The sequence below is a fragment of the Corythoichthys intestinalis genome, chromosome 10, assembly GCF_030265065.1.
Source record: "Corythoichthys intestinalis isolate RoL2023-P3 chromosome 10, ASM3026506v1, whole genome shotgun sequence".
Lineage (NCBI taxonomy): Eukaryota > Metazoa > Chordata > Actinopteri > Syngnathiformes > Syngnathidae > Corythoichthys > Corythoichthys intestinalis.
In genome coordinates this window covers 24,578,127-24,605,837 of record NC_080404.1, presented here as the reverse complement: position 1 = coordinate 24,605,837, position 27,711 = coordinate 24,578,127, and the positions used below count along the sequence as shown (strand labels likewise).

Sequence of the window (27,711 nt, the reverse complement as noted above, 5' to 3'; positions counted from 1 at the left end):
ATGTTTTCGTTTTTATAAATTTTTTTAAAATTTTCAATCAAAAAATAAACTAGTTGCCCGCCATTGTTCATGTCAATAATTACTTACACAATGCTCCTGGCTGCTGAAGCCTATAAAATGAGTTGCACCCAAGCGCCAGCAGAGGGCAGAAAAACTCCGCAAAACACAATTAACAAGTGGGCCTTTCACTCTACTGTCATTTAAATCTGTCTGAGCTGGGCAAGTGCGTTAATTGCGTCAAATATTTTAACGTGATTAATTAAAAAAAATAATTACCGCCCGTTAACGCGATAATTTTGACAGCCCTAATATATATATATATACACACACACATATATACATATATATGTATATATAAGACGGTGTTTTTTGCATTGAAATGAGACTGAAAAAGTGGGGGTCGTCTTATATTTGGGGTCTAGACATTATACCCATTCACGACGCTAGATGGCGCCCGATATCACTGAAGCGAGTGCTGAACTTGACTCCACAGGCCAAAGCGATCCCTTACGGTTAATGCAGTTATTGCAATTTTGTTGTTTTATCACAATAGATTGGTTTATTTACATTTCAAAAACCAGAAGCCATTCATTTACGAATGTGATTGCACTTTAGTTTACATATTTAAATGTTTAAAACTTAAATTTCCAAGGTCACCATATCAGAAGTCAACAAAAGATAAAGATTATTGTCTGTTTGTGGATTGGACAGAAGGATTCAGGTGTTACTGTTGTCAGGGCAAAGAGGGTTGTGGATTTTGCCACCTAAGCGACAAGGGGCTCTTAGAGTCTTGTAGTCGTGTTATCAGTTGGATATCGGGCGTTTGTTTTCCTTTTGTTGGCACAGGGCGTCCAGCCATTTGTTCTGGACTTTCTGTGAGAACTGCTGCAGACGTGGGCTTGTCAGCGTCAATCTGGCTTAGCCAGCTGCATGACGCACGCGCTGGCTTTCCGTGATAAGAATGTGTTGTTTATCTCTTATGCCCTATATTCAGCTTGTTTTCCTTAAACTATGGTATAAGTGCTATTTATTTTATATTGAGTGTGTTAGAGTAATACAAACAGTTAGCCTACGAGAAAAGGTACTATATAACTTTGCAAAGACATTCCCAAGCCACAGTTTCTTACTTTTGGAAGGCACGCGCAGGTTTGACATAACAACCAGCAGCGAGTCGGCCTGCACCCTGAGGACGTAGCTGGTCACATTTTCATAGTCCAGCGGCTTGGCAGTGGAGATGACGCCAGTCCTGTTGTTCACACGGAAATGACCTGCGAGCAAACAAGAGCGCGGCCGTGTCAGCCCGACTGGAACCGACAAAATAAAACCTCACTACATCCCCTAAAAATGTGGACAAAAGGGAAAAAATGACTGGAATTGTAGAAAAAAACAAAGAAGTTGACTCATTACAATGCAGACAATTAGAAATTATGATAGACGTCCAATCATAAGGCTTTCAATCATTAGTCTGCTGTGAATTGAACTGAGTATACCACGAGCAGACGTCTAATCCATTTGAACAGGGAGGGTCCTCCCACTTCAAACGGGTTGGACGTCTGGCGCTATCAATGTCACCCAATGCGTTACAAATATAATATCATGCTTGTTCTTGCAACACTCCAAGGGGAGATCATACAAAAAGCTTTAAATGAATCCATTCATTCTGTCGTATATTCTCTTCGAATCAAAGATATGGGATGTGTTAGGTTAAAATACAGTAAATCAATCCATCATGGAAATGTCAACTTCATAGAATGCTAGTTCTAGCATTCAAAGGGTGCTGAATGGGAAAAAGTTGAGAATTATAACATTTTCTGCAAGAGGCTAATGTCACTCTACAATAAAAGCAAGAGGGAATAAGATCTTGATTTTGGGTCCCTTTCTGATTATTTCTTGGGTTTTCCCAGGTCACTTCCTGTATATTTTGGCCCACTTCCTGTAAATTTTGAGGCAATTTGAGAATGTTTTCTCATGTCAAAAATAATGACTACCAATAGAGTCAATAGGAGTGAATGGAATTTTTGTTGAAAGTACTAATGGAAATGTATGGGATTTGATTTTGTGTAGGTTTTGAATTAGGTGAATCAGATAAAAAAATGTAGGACGGTTTTTGGTCCAAACGTGAACGATCATTTTGGGTCTCTTCCGGGTCACCCTTGGTTGATTGTAGTTCACTTCCTGTTAATTTTGGGACAATTCTGTCAGGTACAAGATGGGGGAACCAGTTACGTATCGCGAACACAGGGTTATATTAAGGTTGGTAGGCAATGTCACTCTGTAGTCACTATGGACAATGTAAGTGTAGCCTCCAGCACCACAGTTTACCACAGTTAAAAACCTAGGAGTTCTATTTGACCCAGACTTGTCATTTAAAGCTCATATTAAACAAACCTGCTGCTTTTATCACCTGCGCAACATAGCCAAAATTAGAAATATTTTGTCTAAAAACTGATGCAGAAAAATTAATTCACGTTTGTTACATCTAGATTAATTACTGTAACTCCCTACTTGCAGCTTGTCCTAAAAGTTCTCTAAAAGGTCTTCAGCTAGTCCAGAATGCAGCAGCAAGACTTTTAACAGGAACTAATAGAAGAGAGCACATCACCCCTGTGCTCCAGGCCCTTAAATGGCTTCCAGTCGAGTTAAGAATTAAATTTAAAATCCTCCTTCTTACATTTAAGACCATAAATGGTTTGGGGCCATCTTATCTCACCGATGCTCTGGTTTCATACCGCCCCAACAGAACACTCAGTTCTCAGAATGCAGGTCTACTGGTAGTTCCCAGGGTTTCTAAAAGTACAGTAGGCGCTAGAGCATTTAGCTACCAAGCTCCTGTCCTATGGAATCAGCTTCCAGCTAGTATTAAAGAAGCCGACACAGTCTGTACATTTAAGATTAGACTAAAAATGTTCCTATTCCACAAAGCTTATGGTCAGGCTAGTTGAAATCGGACTAGACTCATAATTCAGTGTAAGCTACACTAGAAGCTATAATGCTGGGGGAAGTACAGCCACTGAGTCCTATCTCCTTTTTCTCATTCTACCTACCACTTGTTTTACTTCATTTTTCTTTTCTAATTTTAATATCTAGTTGACTAGTCACTTCATCACTAGTCACCCGGTGTCCCCTTTCCCCCCTCCCCTCTGCGGAAGGGCATTTTTCAGCCGCAGCTTCCTGACTATCCGGACCCCTGGCTGGATGGATGTCCTCGTTGCCCCCCACCCCCCTCTCATCTGGCTAGACGGACTTCCTCTTGTTCCGGCACTCTATTGCATTTCTATAAACTGTAACTCCGTCTGCTAATTCCTATTTGCAGTCCTGGTACATCTTGTCTATCCGTCCTGGGAGTGGATCTCTCCTGACTGTGGTACTCCCCAAGGTTTCTCATTTTTTCCAAAGGATTTTTGGAGTTTTTCCTTGCCGACATGGAGGGTCTAAGAGTGAGGGATGCCCAGGACTTGGACTAGAACTTTATTTAATTCATCTACGGTTTTTGACTGTACCATATTGTCTCAGCAAAGCCCTTTGAGACAACCTTGTTGTGATATAGGGCTATACAAATAAAATTGAATTGAATTGAATGGACACAAACAGGAAATGGAGGAATGGCATGGTCGGGTTGAGCAAGTCAGAATGAGCAGGGTGATCGGGTTGGAGAGTTGGCGTCGTTGGGACGAGCAGGACGGTTTCTGTTGGCTGGAAATTTGGCGTAGTTGGGTCAAGCAGAAAATTCTGAGCAGGTAAATTGGTCAAGGCTAGTCGACAAGCAGGAGTGTGCCGTATTGCTGACGATCTGACGCTGACTGTTTGGAGGCCGTGCCCTAAATGCACAGCTGTTAACAAGTTGCAGATGGTGGGAATTAGGTGTGATTGGAAGATGATCATGATAGGTGGAGTGGCAGCAGGCTGAGGGGCAGTTTACATGGTGACTCTGCGATACGAAGACGCAATGACTGAGTAGCGGAATGGCCTCGCGTTCATATAGTGTCGATGAAGACGAAGGGCTAAGACGCAAATCGCCGAATCCTGCCTCCAAAGTGGAACGATTCGATTCGGGGGGCCGCAGCACATTCATATGAATGGAAACCCCCTTCGCTTCGATGACGTAAGCACTCGCACATGTCACATTGGCCGTGCGCAGCGGTGCTATTAAACATTATAAACAGCAAATGGCGGATCGCCGGTTTCTCATTTAGTTTTTATAATATTTTTAATTAAAATATGTGGAATGTTTCCATTTTTGCGCCTTTTGGAGCAAAAGAAAAATGCCATTGCTAAGAGTGGGCGGGTATGTTGTCTTCCGGGCTGAGGAGCTTGTTGAGGTCATTGTGCATCATTGGCTGTCGCCTTGTAATTCTGCACTGCTCCCTAGGGCCTGGCATGAATACTGCACAGTTTTCTTGCGGAATTGCGACATTGTTCGAATGGAGACGGAACCATATAAATGCAAATTTGAAATTTTTCTTATTCTCGGAGAGTCAACATTTAAACGGCCACTGAGTGTGCTGGAATTTTACCCCATTAGTTGGAAAGGCTAATGACAATTTTTTTTTTTTTTTTTTTTAATTAAAAATAACAACAAAGTTGAAAATCAATAGGGTTGAACGAATTTTGTGGGAGGTAAAAATGTAATTGAAAATGTATGAGGGATGTTTTTGTCAGGATTCAACATTCTGGCCAAAAACTGGCTAATAATTTTTGTGAACATTGATTTTCTGAATATTTTGATATGTGAGTTATGTGAATTTGATAAAAACTGTAGGACTAGAAGAATTTTGTAAATGAATTGAATGGGAAAAAAAATTCTTGGCACATCCTTGAACGTGTCTACAAAGCGGACAGAGAAAAAAATATATGTGGTGAGCTTTGCTGTGCAAAGCATCCCCATAATAAGTACCCTGTATGGCCGCACCAGTATAAGCCGAATGGATTTATTTTGCTGAGTCACACTGGTGTTGTGTAAAGGAAAATAAAAATGTAGTTGCACCTGCCGGGTATTGGGTTCTCTTGGGGACTAATTACGCCTTTTGCCAACAAGTGTGACGAGCAGGCGGTCCGGCTTTGCAAATATGTCATCACCGTCTTTTCCACTTCAGGACATACAAAGGACAAACTGTACGAATTGTGCAAGTTGCTGACAGGAAATGCGGACCATCTGCTACTCGGCACAGGTGGTGATGCTGCGTTGTGAGTAAGTTATGCTTAATACAAAATTGACCAAATTTGCAAGCTCCAGCACTGATCTTTTATGTTCAAGTGCCGACGGTGGTCGACGTCTAATCCTTTTGTAATAGAGTGGTTAAATATGCACTCGATTTTTGATAAATTATTTGCCATTATTTTTCATAACATTGAATGCCATTTGACCAGTTCTGCACTACAATTTGTGTTCAAAGTGCCCAGAATGTCCCTTTTTACAGCATTTTCTATCAGGGGCGTAGGTTTGGTCTCAACATAGGTAGGGACGCTACAACAGCATAACCTGCATGTACACTTTTTGCAGAGGATGAGACATTAATAAGACCAAACAGATAGGGTGAACAGGGGTCAGGACTACATTTCTCACGAATATGCTAAAAAAAAGGTTCTATTTTCATGGAAAAACTTTTTTTTTTTTTTTGGGTACAACCTAACCTATTAACCTATAGACCCCAATCACGTGACGTCACAACTGCGCCCCCCTGACTGGTGCAGCCATATTGTCCGTCAGCTTATCGTGTTTACATATTACCGCTACGTACATTCCTCCTATTACTGCGTGTTTTTCTGCTTGTCTAAGGAATCACCGCCTAGTAAACGAACTAAAAAACCTTCCTGACAATCGTTAACATTGATTAATCAAAATGGTGAAGGCTTGTGTGGCAGTTGGTTGCAGTAACAGAGAAGATAAACGGTCACTTTAGTAGTTGCTGTATGCCCATTGTTAAAAGGGCAAATCTCTAAAGCAGCACGCTTTGTTTATCTCGGTCCATGATGCGTTTGTGTCGACAGCCGTCAGACAGCGGCGAAAACATCAATATGATGCCGACACGATCGCACACATCATCAGACGGAGACTATGAAGCTCGTCGCCAAGAAGGTGAGCGCAACAACAGGTGTTGTGCCGAAAACTAGCCGCCCTGTGTGAATTGTCCCCCCTGACGTGAGCGCCCACACGGAAACGACTTTCTTGTACCGTGAATATGTATTATTTTACTCTGCTTGAACTAATAAATGTCATACCTTTGTGATTGTATTGGGATATGGTCGTGAAAACCTGTAGACTAATACATTTCTGTTCAAAGATGGTTATGTGGCCGAGTCCACGATTTGTTACTAAAATACAGTACTAATATTTTGTGTAATTATTTAAAACTGATCTTACAGTCGTAAATCCACTACTGTAATGCGTCCATGAAAACATTTGGTGTTTTCACGTCAATAAAGCGTTATAAATTAGTGCTCCTGTCAGGGGGGACATTTCACGCGGGGCAGCTATTTTTTGGCACACACCGGCCCGTTATCGATCAAGTTTCATTTTACAATCGTGACAACGGTGATGCTCAGCTGACCAAATGTCGGTTTATATTTGGGCCGGTGCCTATTTCGGGTACCCGAGTCCTCATCGTGACATCAACTGGAGTATGATTGGAAATTTTGTGGTCTCAGGATGAGCTCTGACGCAAGGGACTGGACCGGACGGGGGGAAACATCAGTTTGGGCATCAAATATGGATCTGGCGACTGGATCGACCGAAGCTTTTCCAAATAACGGCTTTTATGCAACTCATCCAATGAGTTTACAGCGTCTGAATGCACCGGGGCTTCCATAATTGGCAAGTGAATCCACCTCTAGAAACTACGATCATTGACAATACGGACACACAATGACGGACAATATGGCGGCACAATACAGTGATTACGTGATTGTGTGACGTTGGTGATTGGGGTCTATCCAGTACATCAAATTACATGTTAGCTTACATTGTCCTTTAATTTGTTGTGCCCTTCATCTACTTTTCCTTTATTTTCATCTCTAAAGTGCATTAGTGAGTTGAGCAATTTTGGAAAAAAAATCTAAATCGGGGTTAATTAAACTTTTTACCTCCATTACAATTAATATATGCTTGTCTGAAAAATGTCTGCACAGGCTGCAAATAAAATTATTTTTTTTAATAAATAACGTAGAAAGTAAATACATTTTAATTAATGAATAAATGCTCTAAGGTATTTGGTTTCAAAAGTGTAAAGTCACAACATACTTTACCCTTTTTTTCCTTCTAAACTAGGCCGTTTACAAGAAGATAAGCAGAAGCATACTTTTTTTCTTTTTACTGTCAACACTTTCCTGTGAAACACAGAATGGGACCTCTCTCTCTCTCAGCAGCTTCTTGCTCACGTTTTGCTGGTTCCATAGTTTCCAGCAGAGTTCACTACAATCCTCACAGTTTAAGTAATGTGAATACGAAAACAAATACAGGAGGAAACTTCTCTCTCAGCAGCTTCCTACTCGCCCCAAGAAGTTCACAGTTTCTTATGCTAACTCTGATGCGGGTCGGACTTTCAGTAGAAAAATTAGAAGTGTGTCCCCACCTCCAAACATTAACGTCTTTTTACATTACTTACAGTGGCTGCCGCTGCTGCCAGCCAGAAAAAAAACTTCAAATATGCCTCCTCTTCGAAGGGGGCTGAGTAGGCGGCATGTTGACATGTATTTCTGTTGAGGTTGTGTGAGTGTGCGTGTGTGTGCAGGGTCTAGTCATCAGCCAATTAAACGTGCATGAGGGGGGAAAAAATGGACCGGAACATTCAGCAGGTGAAAAGGGGTAAATGTATGTCTGAACATAATGAAAATAATTCCCTTCATAATGGTAGGGTCAATTCTATCCTTACAAGATATGGGAAGATAATCTAAACTGAACCTATACAACTGAACTCATTATATAATACAAATAAGGTAGCTTCAAAATTGGTGGGGAAAATTTGAGCATCCTGAAAAGTTGCTAGTGTTATGTCCCTATCGTCCCTATGCAAACCTACGCCCTTGTTTTATATGCTCCTTTTCTGGTTCCTCTGCAAAATGCAGTTTCTCAGTAATATGCAGCTGACTGAAGCTCATTTGCATACTCTTCGCTCTGATTGGCCGTCTGTGGTAGAGAGGTGTCGCTCGGAATCTCAAGGACGTTTGCCACGCATGTGGTGAGTTAAGCCTAAGTTATGCTCCCGCGTTGTGGTGACGGCGCAGCGACTACGGCGTCATTCGACATTCGATGGTTCTCCGGCGAGGTGACGCACTGCTCTGTAATTCAACGCCAAGCCACTAGAAGGGTGTGGCATTATGTTTGTACGGTTTTGGGGCATGCTTGTTGACTTCCTCTTGTCTAGTTTAACAGAGAAAAAATAAACAATGCAAAATGGAACGCTTGCCTGTAGCTCTTCAGCTCATCAACATTGAATAAATGTTGATCCTACAAATCTTGAGGCAAAGGCGACGCAGAAGACGGTTTCGAGGTGGTCTGTCCAACTTTTGATGCCTCATAGAGAGTTCTAGCCTCGGGTGGAAACCAGCTAGCTGTGGCTACTTGCTTCAAACTGGCGTCGAGTACTGCCTCCAGCGTTTTGTCCAAGGTCTGCAAAGCCTTCGACCTCGATTTGTTTGCCATGTTCTACAACCAGCCAGTGGGAAACCATAGCAGATTTCTGGAACTTCCCAAACTGCGTTGGAAGCTTTGATGTTAACGTTATCATAAAAGCACCGAGGCACTCTCAATCAGTGATGAAATGTGTGTGAAATATCTGTTGTTGAAAATTAAACATCAAAACTACACTTTTGGCACCAAACCTGCGCTTTATTCTTCAGATACTTGAAGTGTGACACGTAAATAATTCACAGACTCACAGCAAATATATGTACACAATAAATGATGAAGTGCACCAACCAAAAATATGACATTAAGTGATAAAAAGCTGGCAGTTTTTGGCCGACTGGGTCACCGCTTCGTTTGGCCACGCCATTCCGAACACACATGTCTCTGTGGTTCTTCAATTTTTTTATTCAATCGCTGACCTTGCCATTTGGCAATCATTATGATGTCTTGACAAGACTTGCTCTTTGATTATACTCCCGTCGGCTTGGTCATTTTTGCGTGTAGAAAAATAATGTTTGATTCTATTCTACAATGGCGAGGATTTCGCGCTGAACTGGAAACACAGCCTGAGCGGACCAATCACAGTCCATTTCCGCCACATCATATGCGTCGACGTGACGCTAGGGTTTAAAAATTCAATAGGCACATGTCAGGCTATGGCGCAGGGTCGTAAATCGGGTCTTCCTTGACGGCGCAGGTCTGACGCGGAAGCATAACTCGGCCTTTACGCATCACAAAGACGCGGACTACAGTCTTCTGAAAAATGACACCAAGCTTTGCTATTTCCCATTCATTCATTCATCTTCAGAACCGCTTATCCTCACGAAAGTCGCAGGGGTGCTGGAGCCTATCCCAGGTAACAACTGGCAGGAAGTAGGGTACACCCTGAACTAGTGCTATTTCAGAATTATACAAAAATAAAATATTCGCGGACTTCAATGGGGTTCTGAGATGCGTATTTCAGTCAGGATGCTAGCTTTCGCTATGCCCATCTGGTTAAAAATTCCTTATTTAAAGGAATTAAAGGGAGGTTAAAGTTGCTTAGACAAGGACGACGGCAACTTTTGGCGGCAAAAGAGACGAGCCAGAGGAAGAGCTTCTTGGCCGTCTAGATGGAATGGAGCAAAAACAGTTGAGCGAGAACCGTATGAGGGAGCCGACTTTTGGCGGCGAACAAGATGATGCAAGTGCCCCTCCGCCGGATTAACGGCGGAGAGCAATGCTGGATGGAGGTCGCAGAAGAAAAAAAAGTGACAAAAACCGGAAGTGGCGATGCGTTGAAATTATTACAAAAACAAAAACACAGTGCTGTACGTTAAAAACTGTCAGTCCAATAAAAACTGAGCCAATATTGGCAGATGTGTTAATATAACTTGAATTCCGGACTCTCTCGGTGCACATTGAAAACCAGATCAATACTCTACTTACTAAGCTATATTTCTCTCAGTTATCCGCTCTGTGGCCAAAGTGGCACCGAGGTATTTGAAATCAAACATTCACAAGGCTTTTGTCAGGAGCAAAAATGCTCCAGCGATGGAAATATACCTAAATCATTTCCAGCCACGATGGAGTAGTAGATGGTCTGGTTGATGGCGGCGGCCACGATGGTCCCCAACGGCGTACCCGCCGGCGCCAGCTCACTAACCGGAGGAAACCTGCCGAGACACGTCCAATAAGACCGAAAAAAAATCAACAAACTGGGTGGAGGGAGGAGACAAGCAGTTGATGCAGTGAAGTCTTGATTCATTTCAAAAAGCATCAGTGAGTGCACTTGGCACAAACAAGACTTACGTAATTGGCACTTTCTTGGATTTACTTCCAGCAAATGTAAACAGGATGCAGTATGCATTCCAAAGTTGAAGAAATTATGTTCTGTTTACTGCTTCTTTCATAGATTATTGAGATATGGAGAAACACACAATAAAGTATAGTGATCCCCGTTTTTCGCGGTTAATGGGGACCCCCCACCCCGAAAATCAAAAGTCCGTGAAGTAGAGGCGGAGAAAAAATTGGTGTGTTCAATGTATTATTCATGCTTTTCCTTTCCCCCCCAAAATATAATAATAATAAAAAAAACATATACAGTACTGTATGTATATGTATTTTTTATAAATGGCTTTTAAGCACTGCAAATGTCTTGAGATATACAGTGATCCCTCATTTTTTGCCGTTAATGGGGACCAGAACCCTCCGCGATAAGTAAAAAACTGCGAAGCTACAAAAAGAACACCTTTTTTGTGTGTGTGTGTGTGTGTGTGTGTGTCTTCAATGTATTTATTCAGATTTAGCATTGGAAAGAGACATATATAAGAGATGTTTTTTTTGGGGGGAATAAATAATGGAGAAAGTAAATAATAATAAATGCGCTTACAGATATTATAATAATTATGATAAGTTTTAAACACATTACTGACCTACCAAATTATTTTTAAACAAGAATAAAGTAGCAGAAAAATGCTTCATTGAGTGAGTCTACTCAAATCCGCTCTAGCTGCTCACTTACATACAATGAGTTGCCAGAGCAACTGTTTATGATTGACGCATGCGGCACTTCTGAGGTTCCATTACTGTGATTTTAATCTAAACTATGCCGCTTATCACTTTGCAAAATTTGTCAAAGTGTCAGTCTTTTATATGCATTTTTTAGAAATATTTTTGAAGGCTGATAATTGAAGTTATTGCTTTGTGTCTATGTTGTATTACTTGATCATTATTTTTTTTTCACGACACTTATATATACAATTTTACATTTCTGATGATTTGATTGTGTAATTCATATTTTTTGCGTATTATTTTCACTTTTGTCAAAGGAATTGTTCAGCATGCCTACAATTACACAGTGTTATTGCTCTACTTCAAATTTTCAACTTCAACTAAGATGTTAGAGTTGTTGATGTAATTATTTAATGATTGTATTATACATTCATCCTGATGGCTTTATAGCCATAATTATTACCGAGATGTATTTAATATTTTGCTGTTAGTTTTATGTCCACGATTCAAAAATCTGTTATTTATCCCCATTTGTGGACTTTTTTAAATTATACATTTTTGTATCATTTCATTCAATCATTCATGCATTTCATTTCGTAATTATAATATTTTTTTCCATTCAATATTGGAGTGTACTTTTTCCAAACAAAAATTGTTACTGATTGTAGTCTTGCGTATAATGTTGAGGGTTTTGTGTGAGTTTGTGTGTGTATGTGTGTGCAATATTTCACAACGTAATCGTTGCTTTTAGTTCAACCTGAAACATTAATATAATTTTTACTCTTATTTTGACATTATTCTCATAAATTACACATGTTTGACATGTATCACCTTTCAAAATATAAATTAGTTATTATTAAAAGTATTGTCTTCATTTTATCTATTTTTTTCCTCATTTTTTATTCATGTTAACTTGCCGTGTCAAATATGCCTCATATTCTTAGCGATAAATAAATCAAATGCAACTTCCCACAGCCATTTCCTCTCAGCAGCAAAGCATTTTCCTCCAAAGCCCATGCCTGACTTTGGGGAAAACATAAATTATTGTTCATTTATTGCAACAAAGGTACTCTGCGCTCCCGCAGGAGATGCGGCCAGGAAAGAAAAACATTAGTATGGAGCAGATGCGGCCAAAGAAGGCAGCTCAGGTGGGATGTTTAGGAGGACGCAGCTTTGGAAGAAGCTATGGAAAAAATATCCCCGGGCCACAGCTCCTCGCAGAGCGGCATGAATAACGCTAATTACACCTTTTTCAACATTTATCAGCGTTAAAAGTCCCAAATGATGGGCTCAGTGTGAGCGAAATCTAAAATTGGCTTCAATGTTAATCACACCGATGGCGCCCAGTGCACTCCCCGCTGCATCCGAGGAAAAACGTTACCTTGCCGACGACGTATTGCCGACGACGTTTTGCCGACATGCTTCACGTGCTTTTCTTTTTAATGAAATGGAGCACTAAAACATTGATTTAAGGTCCAGGGGAAAAAAACATAAATCTGACAGTAGTGTCACATCCAATGATGGACGGGAGAATTCATTCCTGCAAATAAAATAAAAAACGCATGCTGTGGTTGTTTTATGCAGTGTTGGAATGTAACTACTGCGATTGGCTGGCAACCAGTTCAGGGTGTCCCCTGCCTACTGCCCGTAGTTAGCTGGGATAGGCTCCGGCACCTCCGCGACCCTCGTGAGGAATAAGCGGCATGGAAGATGAATGTAACTAAGTATAAGTCATTTGTTACTGTACCTGAGTACAAATATAAAGTGGTACTTTTTACTTCACGACATTTTACAGCAGGTATCTGTACTTTTACTCAACTACTTTTCAAATTGTCGCCTGCGTTACATGTATTCAGTATTCAGGAAGCAAAGTATAAATTTCCTGACAAAGATAGGTCTCATATTGCCTCAAGTGCCAAAGTTACTTAAACTTTCTTTCAGTAACGAGCAATCTAACGTGTTTATTTTTCCAAACCAGTAATCTGTTTAAGTTAGTTTCCCTACTGTCTGTTTGTTACTATTTTTTATTGCCTCATCATGTACAGTGGGGGTAAATAAGTATTTAGTCAACCACTAATTGTGCAAGTTGTCCCACTTGAAAATATTAGAGAGGCCTGTAATTGTCAACATAGGTAAACCTCAACCATGAGAGACAGAATGTGGAAAACAAAAACAAACAAAAAAACAGAAAATCACATTGTTTGATTTTTAAAGAAATTTGCAAATCATGGTGGAAAATAAGTATTTGGTCAATACCAAAAGTTCATCTCAATACTTTGTTATGTACCCTTTGCTGGCAATAACGGACACCAAACTTTTTCTGTAACTGTTCACAAGGTTTTCACACATTGTTGCTGGTATTTTGGCCCATTCCTCCATGCAGATTTCCTCTAGAGCAGTGATGTTTTGGGGCTGTCATTGGGCAACGCGGACTTTCAACTCACTCCTCACCCCGTGGCATCAAAATGATAACAAGAACGGTGAGCAAAAATCCCAGAACCACACGGGGGGACCTAGTGAATGACCTACAGAGAGCTGGGACCACAGTAACAAAGGCTATTATGAGTAACACAATGCGCCGCCAGGGACTCAAATCCTGCACTGCCAGAAGTGTCACCCTGCTGAAGAAAGTACACGTCTAGGCCCGTCTGTGGTTCGCTAGAGAGTATTTGGATGATCCAGAAGAGGACTGAGAGAATGTGTTATGGTCAGATGAAACCAAAATAGAACTTTCTGGTAGAAACACAGGTTCTCGAATTTAGAGGAAAAAGAATACTGAATTGCACGATACCCACTGTGAACCATGGGGGTGGAAACATCATGCTTTGGGGCTGTTTTTCTGCAAAGGGACCAGGGCGACTGATCTGTGTAAAGGAAAGAATGAATGGGGCCATGTATCGAGAGGTTTTATGTGAAAATTTCCTTCCATCAGCAAGGGCATTCAAGATGAGACGTGGCTGGGTCTTTCAGCATGACAATGATCCCAAACACACAGCCAGGGCAACAAAGGAGTGGCTTCGTAAGAAGCATTTCAAGGTCCTGGAGTGGCCTAGCCAGTCTCCAGATCTCAACCCCATAGAAAATCTGTGGAGGGAGTTGAAAATCCGTGTTGCCCAACGACAGCCCCAAAACATCACTGCTCTAGAGGAGATCTGCATGGAGGAATGGGTCAAAATACCAGCAACAGTGTGTGAAAAGCATGTGAAGAGTTACAAAAAACGTTTGGCCTCCTTTATTGCCAACAACGGGTACATAACAAAGTATTGAGATGAACCTTTGGTATTGACCAAATACTTATTTTTCACCATGATTTGCAAATAAATTCTTTAAAAATCAAACAATGTGATTTTCTGTTTTTTTTCCCACATTCTGTCTCTCATGGTTGAGGTTTACCCATGTTAACAATTACAGGCCTCTCTAATATTTTCAAGTTGGAGAACTAGCACAATTAGTGGTTGACTAAATACTTATTTACCCCACTGTATGTAGAATGAAGAATATTGTAGTCATGTACGAAAAGCATTTTGAATAGAAAATGTTAAAAAGGTTCCTATTACGCGTTCGTTTTCACGGTAACCGCTCATAGTTGCCTCCTGTTTTGGTCTCGAGTCACACGCGCTGAGAACGGCGTGATGATCGCGGGTGCACATTCGAGCCGAGTGCAGCCACCTGTTGAGATGTGCGATGGAATGTTGATCTGTGTGCGTCCACGAATATATGTATTTATCCTTCGTTCCGGAGGGTTCCAGCGAAAGGCTGGAGTCTCTACATGCGCGGCTGTTTCGTAGCTTTGCCGATGCAACCCCGGGTAGTCATCTCTCTTGCTCGTCCTCGTCAAGTCGGCTAGCATTGTTTACATTATATTCATGTTTCACATTCATGCATACCTGTCAAGTTGTACGGTTTCAGCGTAAATAGTACAAGCGAGCACTCATTTTTAAAAGTGTACGCCGTACGTTCAAAATCTGTACGTTTTTCGTGCATTACGTTTTTTTTTTCCTCCGTTCGGATTTTGTCACCGTTTCGGCAATGAGACAATGCACCGAATTTTTAGTCTGTAGCTGTTTGCTCGCGAGAATTGCGCGTTGAGTTTAGCGTCTGCTTCTTCCAAACACGTGACTGCTCTTGCACTTCCGCCAACATTTCGTGACTCGCAGTTGACAAAGTTGATACAAACGTGATAAAAGTATGGATGAACCAGCTCGTAAGAAAAGAAAAACTGTTGCCCACGGACGCCATGTACCAGAATGGGAGACACAAACTGGTGAATACACTGGAAGGATAAAAGCATCTTTGAAAGGACCATAGTATTCATTTTGCGTGTGGATTGAACATTAAAGTTTCGGCATCAGGATTCTGCGATCTCAGAAGGCACTTCAAGACAAAAGGTCATAACGATGCAGTCTGTAGAATGAAAAGCTTAGCAAAAGAAATGTTCCCTGACTCAAAGATTGCATCGGTAAGTTAATTTTATCAATTGACCTTTTTACTTCATAATTGTACACATGCATTATCAGAGGGGGCCGAGCTTCATTTAGTAATAGCCGAAGACGGCACACGCTCATGTTGGATTTAAGCTTGGATTTACTTACGATTGGATTTAACTACGAAAGTTGTACAGCATACAAACGGGAAGGATTGTCCTCAGGGGTGATTTGTTCGAGGATTCAAGGTATATATTATAATTTTCAGACCATGCATGTGTGATTGAAGCATTTATTCGCAGGAATTTTCTTCTTTGTTTAGACATGGAGGCGGCTAATTTTCGTAATTGACTAGCCTCAGAGTGTACTTTTAACCAAGAATCGAGACTGTTTTACGTCCATATCTATAAAGAATTCAGAGATTTAAGCATTTATTCACAAGAATTTTCGATACAAAAGCTCTCTTTACGCCAGGCGGCTGCTAGCCACATTCGCTAACATAGTAGCATTGTACTTCGTCAATATACGTAAAATAAACGCTAACTGCACAGTTTATTTGCTTTTAACCATGAATCGAGACTGTTTTACGTCCATATCTATGAAGAATTCGGGGATTTAAGCATTTATTCACAAGAATTTTCGCCAGAAAAGCTCCGGTTACGCCAGGCTGCCGCTTGCCTCATTCGCTAACAGTATATCGTGTATACTGATAGTAAAGGGCTATTCTATAATAAGTTGTGATTGTATATGGAATTTAATAATTTATTTGCATATTATTTATAATTGTTTCTGCATGTTTTCCTCAAATATTAAGTTTCAGATGTTAAATTGAGTGATTTATTTGCTGTTGAAAACTTGCAGTAAATAAAAATAAAAATAAAGTTGCTATTTTGGTCAAAAACTTATATATGTTACATATTGCTATTCATCCTGAAAATATAGGTGATTACCTCGGCATTTGGTGATTTTTGTGCATCTAGTCTAAAATCCGAGACTTTTAAAGCCATTTTAAGTTGTGTTATACTTATATAAAAATAATTAATCGGGATTTTATAAGGGAAGAACTTTGAATTTTTTGATGCCGCTGCTCATGGAGACTCATACAGTGGGGAGAACAAGTATTTGATACACTGCCAATCATTGGCAGTGTATCAAATACTTGTTCTCCCCACTGTATATGGCTGTTTTGGATTTAAGTCAGTAGTAGCTTTGGGTTTGTAAATATTTGAATGAGAAGTTTTTTGAAAATAGGCCCCTTACGAATCGGCCCCGTTTCTCGTGTCACGTCAATAGGTTATGAAGTCTATGGCCGTACTTCCGTGTTGTGCGCGCGCAGTCGCGCCTGCCCCCACCTTTGTTTTTATTGCACTGTGCAATTCATTTGTGTGTTGTTAATTATTGTGCAGTCAAATTGCATTGTTTTACATTGGCATTGATAACCCGAAGTTCAAAATTTTTTACATCAGTTTAATCTTCGAGTTAGCAGGGGTTTAATTAGTCGGTGTAGTTGATTTCAACAAATTCCACACAGTTTGTCAGTTATTTGTTTGTTTCAGGGCTCCGGTGCGGCTGAGCTAGCGCAAGTCAATGGTGGTTGAAATCAAGTCCATCGACTAATTATGCCCCCGCTAACTTAAAGATTAAGCGTTATGTGAAAAATTGTGATTATCCCATTTATTTTCAATTATCGGAAAGTCAATTAAATACAATGACATATTTCTGTTGTCATTCTTATGTTGAGGCAGCAAAGGGAGAACAATTGGCAAAAAGTAACCAGTAAATTACTTTTAAAGTAAGTTCGTTACTTTGATAATAAAGTAATCAATAAAGTAACTACATTACTTTTTGAGGCGTAATCAGTTATTAAATTACTTTTTACCTACCTACCTTACCTTTACCTTTTTTACCTTTTACCTTTTACCTTTTTTTTTACTCTGTGACAACACTGTTTACATGTTACTTTTTTTTTCTCATTGTGAATTGATCGTTTCGTTTTCATGCCTCCGATGCAATCGATAAGCTCCGTGCAAATATACAGTAGTTGAGCACAAGAGGCAGCAACACACTTACAAGCAAGATTGGCAGATGAATAAGATATTAACCAATTAAAACCATCACACGCTTGTACAGTAGATGGCGGTATGCACCTGACGAGTAAAAGCAGGATTAGGCAGGTGAACAAGATATTGACCGAAGGTGAGTGGCGCGCCTTCAGATGGGTGGGTGCTGTACACTCTCGTACAGTACGTAGGTGGGGGTATGTACTAGACTAGAGCATGAATTATTTCGGGAAATCCCACGGCTCACGGGATGGGAATAATAATCAACGGGAGAGGGCGGAACTGGGAACACCTAAATAGATGATGATTTTCAACGATGTTAAAATGTTTCAATTTTTGTAGTTTTATTTTTGTGGGCCAACACTGTCTCGACTTGCGTTGGCACGTGAAAAGAATTACACATTCCAAGTTTCCAACGCTTCGACTTTCTGAGTCATTTAAATGACCCAAACATCACATTAGTAACATGGCAATACATCAATCCAATCCATACAGACGATCTTAACGTATGATTCTTGTGACGCGTCCTTGTCTCTGAGACAGCAAGATGGATAGATTGTTTTCCAACTTTGTGATGACTTTCTTCACCTTTTTCCGTTATGAAAACTTTACGCCAGGTAAACACATGGCTGCGGCGGTTCCACCTGCCAACTGTCTAAAAGATTACGTTTTGTACTCTGGCGAGCACTCAAGCGATGTCATTTATTTTCCTCTATTTTTTAACACTAGTGTCTTTTTCCTATGCACTGTACTCTTTTCACTGGGAAATTGGTTTCCTGTGAAGCCTTGCAGAACTGCCGGAGCTGTAAAATACCAATCAGCCCTGAAGGCAAAGTCAAGATGACTCACTCTTTATCATTATTCGCTCAGCGTAATGTGTTGGTTAAGTATGGAAACACACGCACAAGACATATTATTCCATTTCAAAGAGTTCCCAGGTGTCTGGAAAAAAAAACAAAAAACAACATTTTGACATTTTTCAGTCAAAAAATACTCAAAGGATGAAGAAAAAAAGCCCACTTGTTACACTCTGGTTGCAATGGCCCCATTTTTGGGGACGGCTCTGTCAAACATAATTACTTTTTACAACCCCCGGGAGACTAGTTTTCCAAAAACAAAAAGCAATGACAGTAAATCTCAACACTTTTTGTGTTGTTTTGGAGACTTTTTGAGGTTGTGGTCCGACTGTAAATGAATGGTCACCACTGGATAATTTAATTTCATTCTCAGGCATGTACCTTTATGTTATGTTTGTGTAAGGTTGGGTAGCTGTTTTTGAAACTTACCTGAAAATATTGGTGCTGTTGTTCTTAACTTTTTTTTTTTTTTTTTTTTTTGCTATGCTCTAATTTTGTTTGATAAAGTTAATGGACAACCGTGAATGCGGTACTATTGAGCGCACCCAACTATAAGCTGCACCAAATAAAAAATGAAAAAAGCCCTTTTTATCTCTTTTTTGCGAATATAATTTGTTGCTAGTTGCTGCGAATGAACGAAAGCTGCCATTCCTCCCAGTTCAAATGGATTGGACGGGTCAATGGCAGCCAACGAGTTAAGTATGAAGCAATTCATCCCCAAATTCCCTTTCTGACCTCTGTGACATTTGACCTCATGATCCAAAAATTGAATTACCTCTTCCATTTCATATTACAAACATATCTGAATGCCAGTTTTTGTCTGACGAGACGACGAGACGAAAATGCGACAGTTTCTGTCATAAGTTCATAGTACATGTTATTTTTTCATTGTACATGTAATATGTCAGGCTGCATCGTAACAATGTTTGAGTCACGTCACTCATGTGACATGTGCTGTGGCCCCCCTGACCGTGTTTAGGATGTGCCTCAAGCTAGGCTGCGCTCCAGGCTTGTTAGCAAGATTTGTTCTCCTATCTTGGCAAGAGAGAATAAAAAATGTTGCTTTAGCTTTTAAAGGTCTGTAAAGAGTGATCGTCATCACAGAATAAATGCAACTTGTAGCGTTAGCATAGCATCCACCTAGCGTAAGCATTTCACATGGCGAGCGAGCTTTTTTAATACAGTTCGTATACATTTTGAAATTACTAAAATATGACTGAGACTAAATATTTTCGCCCAAAAGACAAAGATGAAAATTAAATGGGCTGCCAGAAACCTGGAAAGGATGTGAAAACACCAAACAAGCACTCTCGTTCTTTTGGTGGAAAGTCAAGTAAAAATAAAAACAGATCCTGAAATACTGTAGGTTCTCCTTGGGAGGCTGGAGACATCCCGAAACTCTGTGGACTACTGGTGGACCAGTTTGAATGTTGACTCATTTACAGTCTTTGCTAATTCTGGTGAATACACTGTAATTAACAACGATAGAGCACTAAATGCAATATTTCCAACAGGTAATACCAACCTGTACAAATTGTGCTATAGTCAGAAATGCACACAGCCCCCCGCACCCCCCCCCCCCAAAAAAAAAACATGATTCAGTCGTTTCATTTCACACTCAACATTCCCGAAAGCCAACTACTTATAAACAAGTCAGTGAAAACTCAATTACCCACAATATGTCCCCTTTAAAACTTCTCAATGATAACACACTGTTTAAACGGCGGCGGAACGCTCGCCTGAGATGAGAAGACGAATCACAAATCAGTCAGAGTAGCACAACAAGGTGTCAGAGCGAGACGACGTGACGGTCTGAAATCAGCACTCAAGGCACACGCGCGCCGCTGCCGCCGCCATGGCCGCCTCTCTATTTATGGAAGCTGTAATTTGTGTGTGCTGAGCTGCAAGAATCATATCAGCTGCGTATGATTACACACCTCCACGGTTGAAAGTCGAGCCTTGCCATTAGCTGACTCACAATCATCACAGAGAAAACACTTCTTCTTGAAGGTTTAGTTATATGTTAGTGTAGTAGCCTATATGTTAGATTGCAGCGAATGAACAAGTTTTCATTTGCTGCCATCCTTCTGCTTCACATTAGACGTTTATTCGTTCATTAGTGATATATTTTTCCATATTATGCCTGATAAAAATTTTAATGGATTGCTCGTCTATGAGTTAAAAGTCCAGTGGACGTCCTACCTGAAATAACACGCTATGGTCTTTGATGAGGGTGGTCTTTGATGAGAGTGATGCTCCCACCAATATGTCCGCCACCAACACGTTAGTTGGCCAGGCTGCTACAGTGCTTTAGCGTAGCTAAAGGTCTGAATTAAGAGGTTTCCAGTTTAATATTTGTCAAAAAGATTGCACATTTTTCCATAATTCATCTGGACGATGACGAGTTTCACATGATTTTTTTCCCTCTGGATTTTCATTTAATAGGCTGCAATTGACGGCGATTGATGTCCAATCATTTTGACTTAGAGGTCCGTGGAATGGAGCATGATGGACTGTGCAGTGAATGAGTAAATGCAGGGATACGTTTATTAAACATATAGATATAAGCACGTTAATAATAAAAAAAAAAAAAAGTGGCGCACCTGGCTTATAAAGCACTCGAGGAAGACCCTGACTGTCAAATTGTCAGGAAATTGGTGATTCACATCGCTCATTACTATTATAACTACAACTTAGTTAAATTTTTTTTTTTTTTTTAAATAACCTGAATCATGACGATTTCTAATTTTTTTCACATGCTAGCAGTTTTTCACATGCTAGCAGAAACCGCAACGATTGAAGCTATTAATAAGCAGATAAGATTACGTCATCAACCAGCGTTATGTTAATTGGTAGATTCTGAATCGCCACTTTAGGCCAAATTTACAGCAAATATCTTCACCAAAAAAATGAAAACACTCTAGTAACAGGCTATGAAATGACCCTCTTCTTCCAGTTTAATTCCCTGAAAAGCAACACATCCTCGATCGTGTTATGCAAAGAATTGAAGGTGCTCACTCTTTGACAAGGCGGCTGAGCAACAATTAAATCATTTTTTAGCGGCTGCTGCCCGATTGATCTTGCCTAAAAATAGCCACTGAAGTCGCCTCGTTTCTAAATATTCTTCTGGACTTTTCCTGCTTCTTTCTTTTTTTACGGAGCTTTAACAAAAGCCGAGATTAGAGCAGAAGCCACTGTGCTCTCTCCAGATTGCTCGGTTGAGAGAGCGAATGATGATGGTGTTCCCAGAATCCCTCATGTTCTCATGATTGCAGTGACACAATATAATCTTTATGACGATGGGTGCTGACCAAATAAGAGTTTTTTTCCTACTCCCTTTTCTTTGACAGGATATGAGAAACTGGGTTGCGCAAGCGTATTGTTGGGACTTGATGTGCTGCGACAGCCAGGCAGAGGCAGAATTCTTATCATGTGGTGGTGGAGCAGCTTTAAGAAATACCAAGAGAAGAGTCCAGGTAGGGAGATTAGTATAAAGATAGGACAAGGGGGATGAGAAAAATAGCTGTTCGGAGCTGATGTACACTCAAATGAGCAGTTTTTTGTATTATGAAAATACGCATATCAACAGCACAAAAACTGAGATAATGTTTATTATTCTATTGAAATACTGTATATCCTCCACAACACTGTACTGCAAAGTCAAGTCTTTCTGTTTATAGGGCAAGTGAGCGTTTTTGGTAAACCCCCCCCCCAAAAAAAAAAATGGCATCCACATACACTACTGGCCAAAAGTATTGGAACCCCTGCAACTCTGTCAGATAATGCTCAATTTCTCCCAGAAAATGATTGCAATTACAAATGCTTTGGTAGTAATATCGTAATTGATTTTGCTTGCAATGGAAAAAACGCAAAAGAGAATGGAAAAAAAAATCATTATCATTTTACACAAAACTCCAAAAATGGGCCAGACAAAAGTATTGGCACCCTTTGAAAAATCATGTGATGCTTCTCCAATTTGTGTCATTCATAGCACCTGTTACTTACGTGTGGCACATAATAGGAGGTGGCAGTAACTAAATCACACTTGCAGCCAGTTAAAATGGATTAAAGTTGACTCTACCGCTGTCCTGTGTCCTTGTGTTTACCACATTGAGCATGGAGAAAAGAAAGAAGACAAAAGAACTGTGTGAGGACTCGAGAAGCAAATTGTGAGGAAACATGGGTAATCTCAAGGCTACAAGTCCATCTCTGAAGACCTGAATGTTCCTGTGTCTACTGTGCGCAGTGTCATCAATAAGTGTAAAGCCCATGGCACTGTGGCTAACCTCCCTAGATGTGGACGCAAAAGAAAAATTGACATGAGATTTCAACGAAAGATTGTGCGGATGGTGGATAAAGAACCTCGACCAACATCCAATCGAGTTCAAGCTGTCCTGCAGTCCAAGGGTACAACATTGTAAACCCGTACTATCCGTCGGCGCCTGAATGAAAAGAGACTCTATGGTAGGATACCCAGGAAGACCCCGCTTCTGACCCAGAGACATAAAAAAGCCAGACTGGAGTTTGCCTAATCTTACCTGAGAAAGCCAACAACATTTTGGAAGAATGTTCTCTGCTCAGATGAGACAAAAGTAGAGCTTTTTGGGAAAATACATCAACATAGAGTTTACAGAAGAAAAAAAAAACGAGGCCTTCAAAGAAAAGAACATGATCTCCACAGTCAAACATGACAGAGGTTCCCTGATGTTTTGGGGTTGCTTGCTACCTCTGGCACTGGACTGCTTGACCGTGTGCATGGCATTATGAAGTCTGAAGACTACCAACAAATTTCGCAGCATAGTGTAGGACCCAGTGTGAGAAAGCTGGCTCTCCCTCAGAGGTCATGGGTCTTCCAGCAGGACAATGACCCAAAACAAACTTTAAAAAGCACTAGAAAATTATTTTAGAGAAAGCACTGGAGACATCTAATGTGGCCAGCAATGAGTCAAGACCTGAATCCCATAGAACACCAGTGGAGAGATCTGAAAATGGCAGTTTGGAGAAGGCCCCCTTCAAATCTAAGAGACCTGGAGCAGTTGGTCAAAGACGAATGGTCTAATATTCCAGCAGAACATGTACGTATGTATACATGTAAGAAACTCATTGATGGACACCGGAGGCAGTTGTTCGCAGTTATTTTGTCTAAAGGTTGTGCTACCAAGTATTAGGCTGTGGGTGCCAATACTTTTGTCCGGCCCATTTTTGGAGTTTTGTGTAAAATGATATTGATTTATTTATTTTTCTTTCTCTTTTGTGTTTTTTCATTGCAAGCAAAGTAAATGAAGATATTACTAATAAAGCATTTGTAATTGCAATCATTTTCTGGGAGAAATTGAACACTATCTGACAGAATTGCAGGGATGCCAATACATTTGGCCAGCAGTGTACATGGACATTCCATTTTGAGTCATGTAGGCCACTATAATAACATTGTGATACATGGATGAAAAAGGCCACATGATTGGATGTTGTCAATTCTATTGAAAGAGCTAAGTGATGCGTCCCCACAAAGAGTTGATGAGAGGACGTTACTGGTCTGTAAAATATCAAAAAATAGGAAAAAATGTTAAGCATAATCAGTCATGAAAGAAATCAGAAAATAGGGCGGGATGAATCAATGGTTGAAATAGCTGCAGATGAATGATTAAATAGTAAGTATTGTTTATTTATTTATTTATTTTTAATTTCACCACCATCACAACAGTTACATATCAATTCCAACATAAAATGTAACAAGGTTGGACTTTACTACAATGATTTTCATTTAAAAAAAATAAAATTACTATAAAATTTCTAGTTACCAAAGCACTATATCAGTTTTTAAGTGTATTTTATGGTTTTCCTTGTTTTATATTTAATCGTTAAAATGTTACATAGTGTACATTAAAATGTGTTGATATATACACATATATATTTTTTTTTTTAGGGAAAAGGAGCACAAGTGAATTGTACAGGAATTTTGCAGACTCATACATCAAGTTGGTACTGAATAAATCATACAGATTTTTTGTTTTTTTCCCCCTTATCTAGTCGGGCACATTCCACTTTGCCCCAATCCAAAGCTGCTTCTGCAACCACACAGGAAGCGTAACTGCGATTCCACAGGCACACTCAGCTATGCAATATGACTATGCAACACCAAAGTCACTTTTCATTTGGTTCATATTCAGATGAGTTAAAAAAAAAAAAAAAGCAAACACACACAACACACATACACACGCACGCGGGAGGGGAAATTTGTGTCTACGGGCGGCGGCAGCGAGTCCTGGTGTCAACGCGCGAGCCTGAACGACACGCCACGAAAAGCGCGGGCGGCAACCAGGTGTCAGCCGGCACCGCCTGGGGCCTGACGCCGCCATGACGCTGACAAGATGAGGCGGAGGTGTAGCAACCACGGGGGTCGGCGTTTCGTGGTGTTGAGAATCTCTGCTCTGAGTATGCTTTCGCTAATGCCGCGTGAGTACATAATTAAGAGGTAGACTCCTGTTCTGATGTTTGTTGTCAAGGATTTTAGCAGGTTCAGAAGGTGATAAATGTGCAATAATGTGGCTCTTTTTATCCTTCTGCTGTGGATTTAAATGAGTTTATGACTAGTAGACATCCAATCCATTTGAAGTGGGAGGGTTGGCAGAGACTAGCGCAGTAAATGGTAGCAAATGATGTTATAATGCTCAGACATGAAAATAAATAGTTTTGCATTTATTTTTGTGAAGCAATTCAACAGATATTGTGCTACTCCAATTATCCAATTAGACGACTTTGAAGCAGTGTAAGACAAATAATAAACAGTATAATAAACAAAAATACACTGAGACATCTTGTCAATACAATAAAATGTGTAATTAGTAATTTGCAAACGTTACAAGGTCTGCCACAATTCGATTTTGATTTGATACAAGCTCCTTTGATCGATTTAATATGATATGTACACATTTAACATTCTGAATTTGAACCAAGGTAATAAAAAATAACGTTGACTTTTTTTTTTTGACAATTTCGTTGTTGAAATATTTAAGAATAGAAAAAACAGGGCAAATATTAATGATGGCGGTATTGATTGATATTTAACCAATTCATGGATTGATCTGATTTATCATAATACCCCAAGTTGAATTTGAGCGTTTTTAAGACCTTTTCAATTGAAATAATCGGGTTTGGAAGAAAAATTTGGAAATACGTTTTTTTTTTTAATCCCCTTGGACATTCCTCAGACACAATTGCATGTATACACCCAATTCAAAAAATTGAAGAAATTTTTAAAACATCAACACCTTTTGAAATTTATTCAACTGACTTTAAGACCCTACTAGAAACCAGTTTTCAACTTTGTGCCACTTGGCCAATTGGGGCAGTATAAAACAGGCCAACAGAAAGACGGAGACGTCTCAACTCCTCAGTTAGCTGCAGTAATACTGTAGTCATTATTCCAGGCAGTTTGGATGTGGCAAGTAAAAATGAACATATTAGAGCAACATAGCAAAATTACTGTTTATTTTTAATGTGTATTTTTGTCATAGAAACGTTATCGATGGTATTCAGAACACAAATTTTCAATACGAGCTTTCTAAGGCTATCGAAGAAGCTATTTATTCACCATTGTTGTACAAATATTTCATTATACTACAACCTGCTTCTCCCAGAATAGTGCCAGCCCATCAAAAAGGATACATTCATTTGCATATACATGCCATTCCAGATTAAGACGTATAATGCGAGCTGAACGGGAGCGCCGAGCATCTAACTATGTGACATAAAAGCTATTAGGGCCAACAATAAATCAATACAAGATTACCTTTGCAGTCAGCTCAACGACAAGGAGGTGCTAATGGAGTGAACTTGTACATTTTCGGAGGAACAATAGGAGTGTCAAGATGTCGGAAATCTCATAATGGCGAGGATTTTGTATTTCTTCTTCAATTTGTAATCCCTTGATAAAAGCCTGCATGAAAAAGGTGTTCCAGTAATTCATCGATATTCACATTGAGGTCTTTTTAGTCTTCATAAATCGGAAAAAAATCCACAAACTAGTAGCCCAAACTAGGGAACGAACGCATACTAGTCATGATTTCCTACAAGTAAATCCGCCGTGCTTCCGTATTGCAGGAAAACACTGAACTTGCGACTAGAGATGTCCCGATCCGATATTTGGATTGGACGCCGATATGGGCAAAAAAATGCGCATCGGTATCGGATCGGAACACGGAAAAATTCCGATCCAGACTTCCGATCCAGTTTTTTTTTTTTTTTTTTAAAGTCCGGTCCGGGTTTTCCAGCGCACCGATTTACATAATCCATTCCAGTTTTTGCTTCGGTTTCCCTAAAATCCGGTCCGCATTTGATGGTACACCTTCAACACACTACATTTACATTACCGTCTCCCCATTGACCGAGAGATTTTATCGGTAAATATGTCAGCTGTGTGGGATCATTTCACCTTAAAGGACAACAAAGACGAAGAGGCAGACTGCAACATATGCCACAATAAAGTCAAGCGTAGTGGTAAAGCTGTAAGAAGTTTTAATACAACCAACCTAATCAAGCATTTAGCGAAATACCACCACAAACAATATGAGGAGTATGTTAAGAAAACCGAAGACAAAAAGAAAGGTCCTACGCAACTAACGCTGGGAGAAACTTTTGCTACGCGTGACAAACTGGCACTCGACAGTCCCAAAGCCCAGGGAATAACAAGAGTCATTGCCGAAGAATTCATTCTGGATGACGAGCCATTATCTCACGTGAGTAAAGACGCACCATCCAACACTTAGAACCACGGTACAACATGCCCAGCCGTCATTACATCCTTGAGCGATTCGGCCGTGGAAGATTCGAGAACGATTCACAAACATCCAAATTCCGATTATTGAAATATGTCAAGTAAAGCGGAACTGATACACAGTGCGGTCTTCGGGACGCAATGAGAAACTGACCGCATTGCGTCCCGAAAGTAAACATAATGCTTGTCATGGACCCGGGTAATGCCAATGCTCAACTCACGGCTTTGGCTCAACTCATGCCGCTGGATAAAAAACACAAGAATACCTGACTGCTGCCGACAGCCGCTACAAACTACGTCAACATCGTTTTACTGGAGATAATAGATATCATATGTATATAGAACTAGATGCAAAACGACAGACTCGACTGCGTTAGCAACATTGAAGTATTGAAAACCAGATGCGTTAGTAAACAGCCGCCATCTTAAAGCAGAAGACTTCCCTAGTAGGCTGTTGTGAACCTTCCAAGCGAACCTA

At 40.2% G+C, this 27,711-nt stretch overlaps 1 protein-coding gene across 9 annotated transcripts in view; it reads right to left on the bottom strand.

The window, feature by feature from the left end:
- LOC130923355 (protocadherin-15) overlaps nt 1–27,711 on the bottom strand; it is a 490,939-nt gene that overhangs the window by 61,361 nt on the left and 401,867 nt on the right. For all 9 annotated transcript variants that reach the window (XM_057849017.1, XM_057849014.1, XM_057849016.1 and 6 more), the window contains 2 exons: nt 10,169–10,278; nt 1,128–1,268 (listed from right to left, as the gene is read on the bottom strand). In XM_057849017.1, the coding sequence (XP_057705000.1) occupies nt 1,128–1,268; nt 10,169–10,278 (251 nt within the window). The remainder of the gene's footprint in view (nt 1–1,127; nt 1,269–10,168; nt 10,279–27,711) is intronic.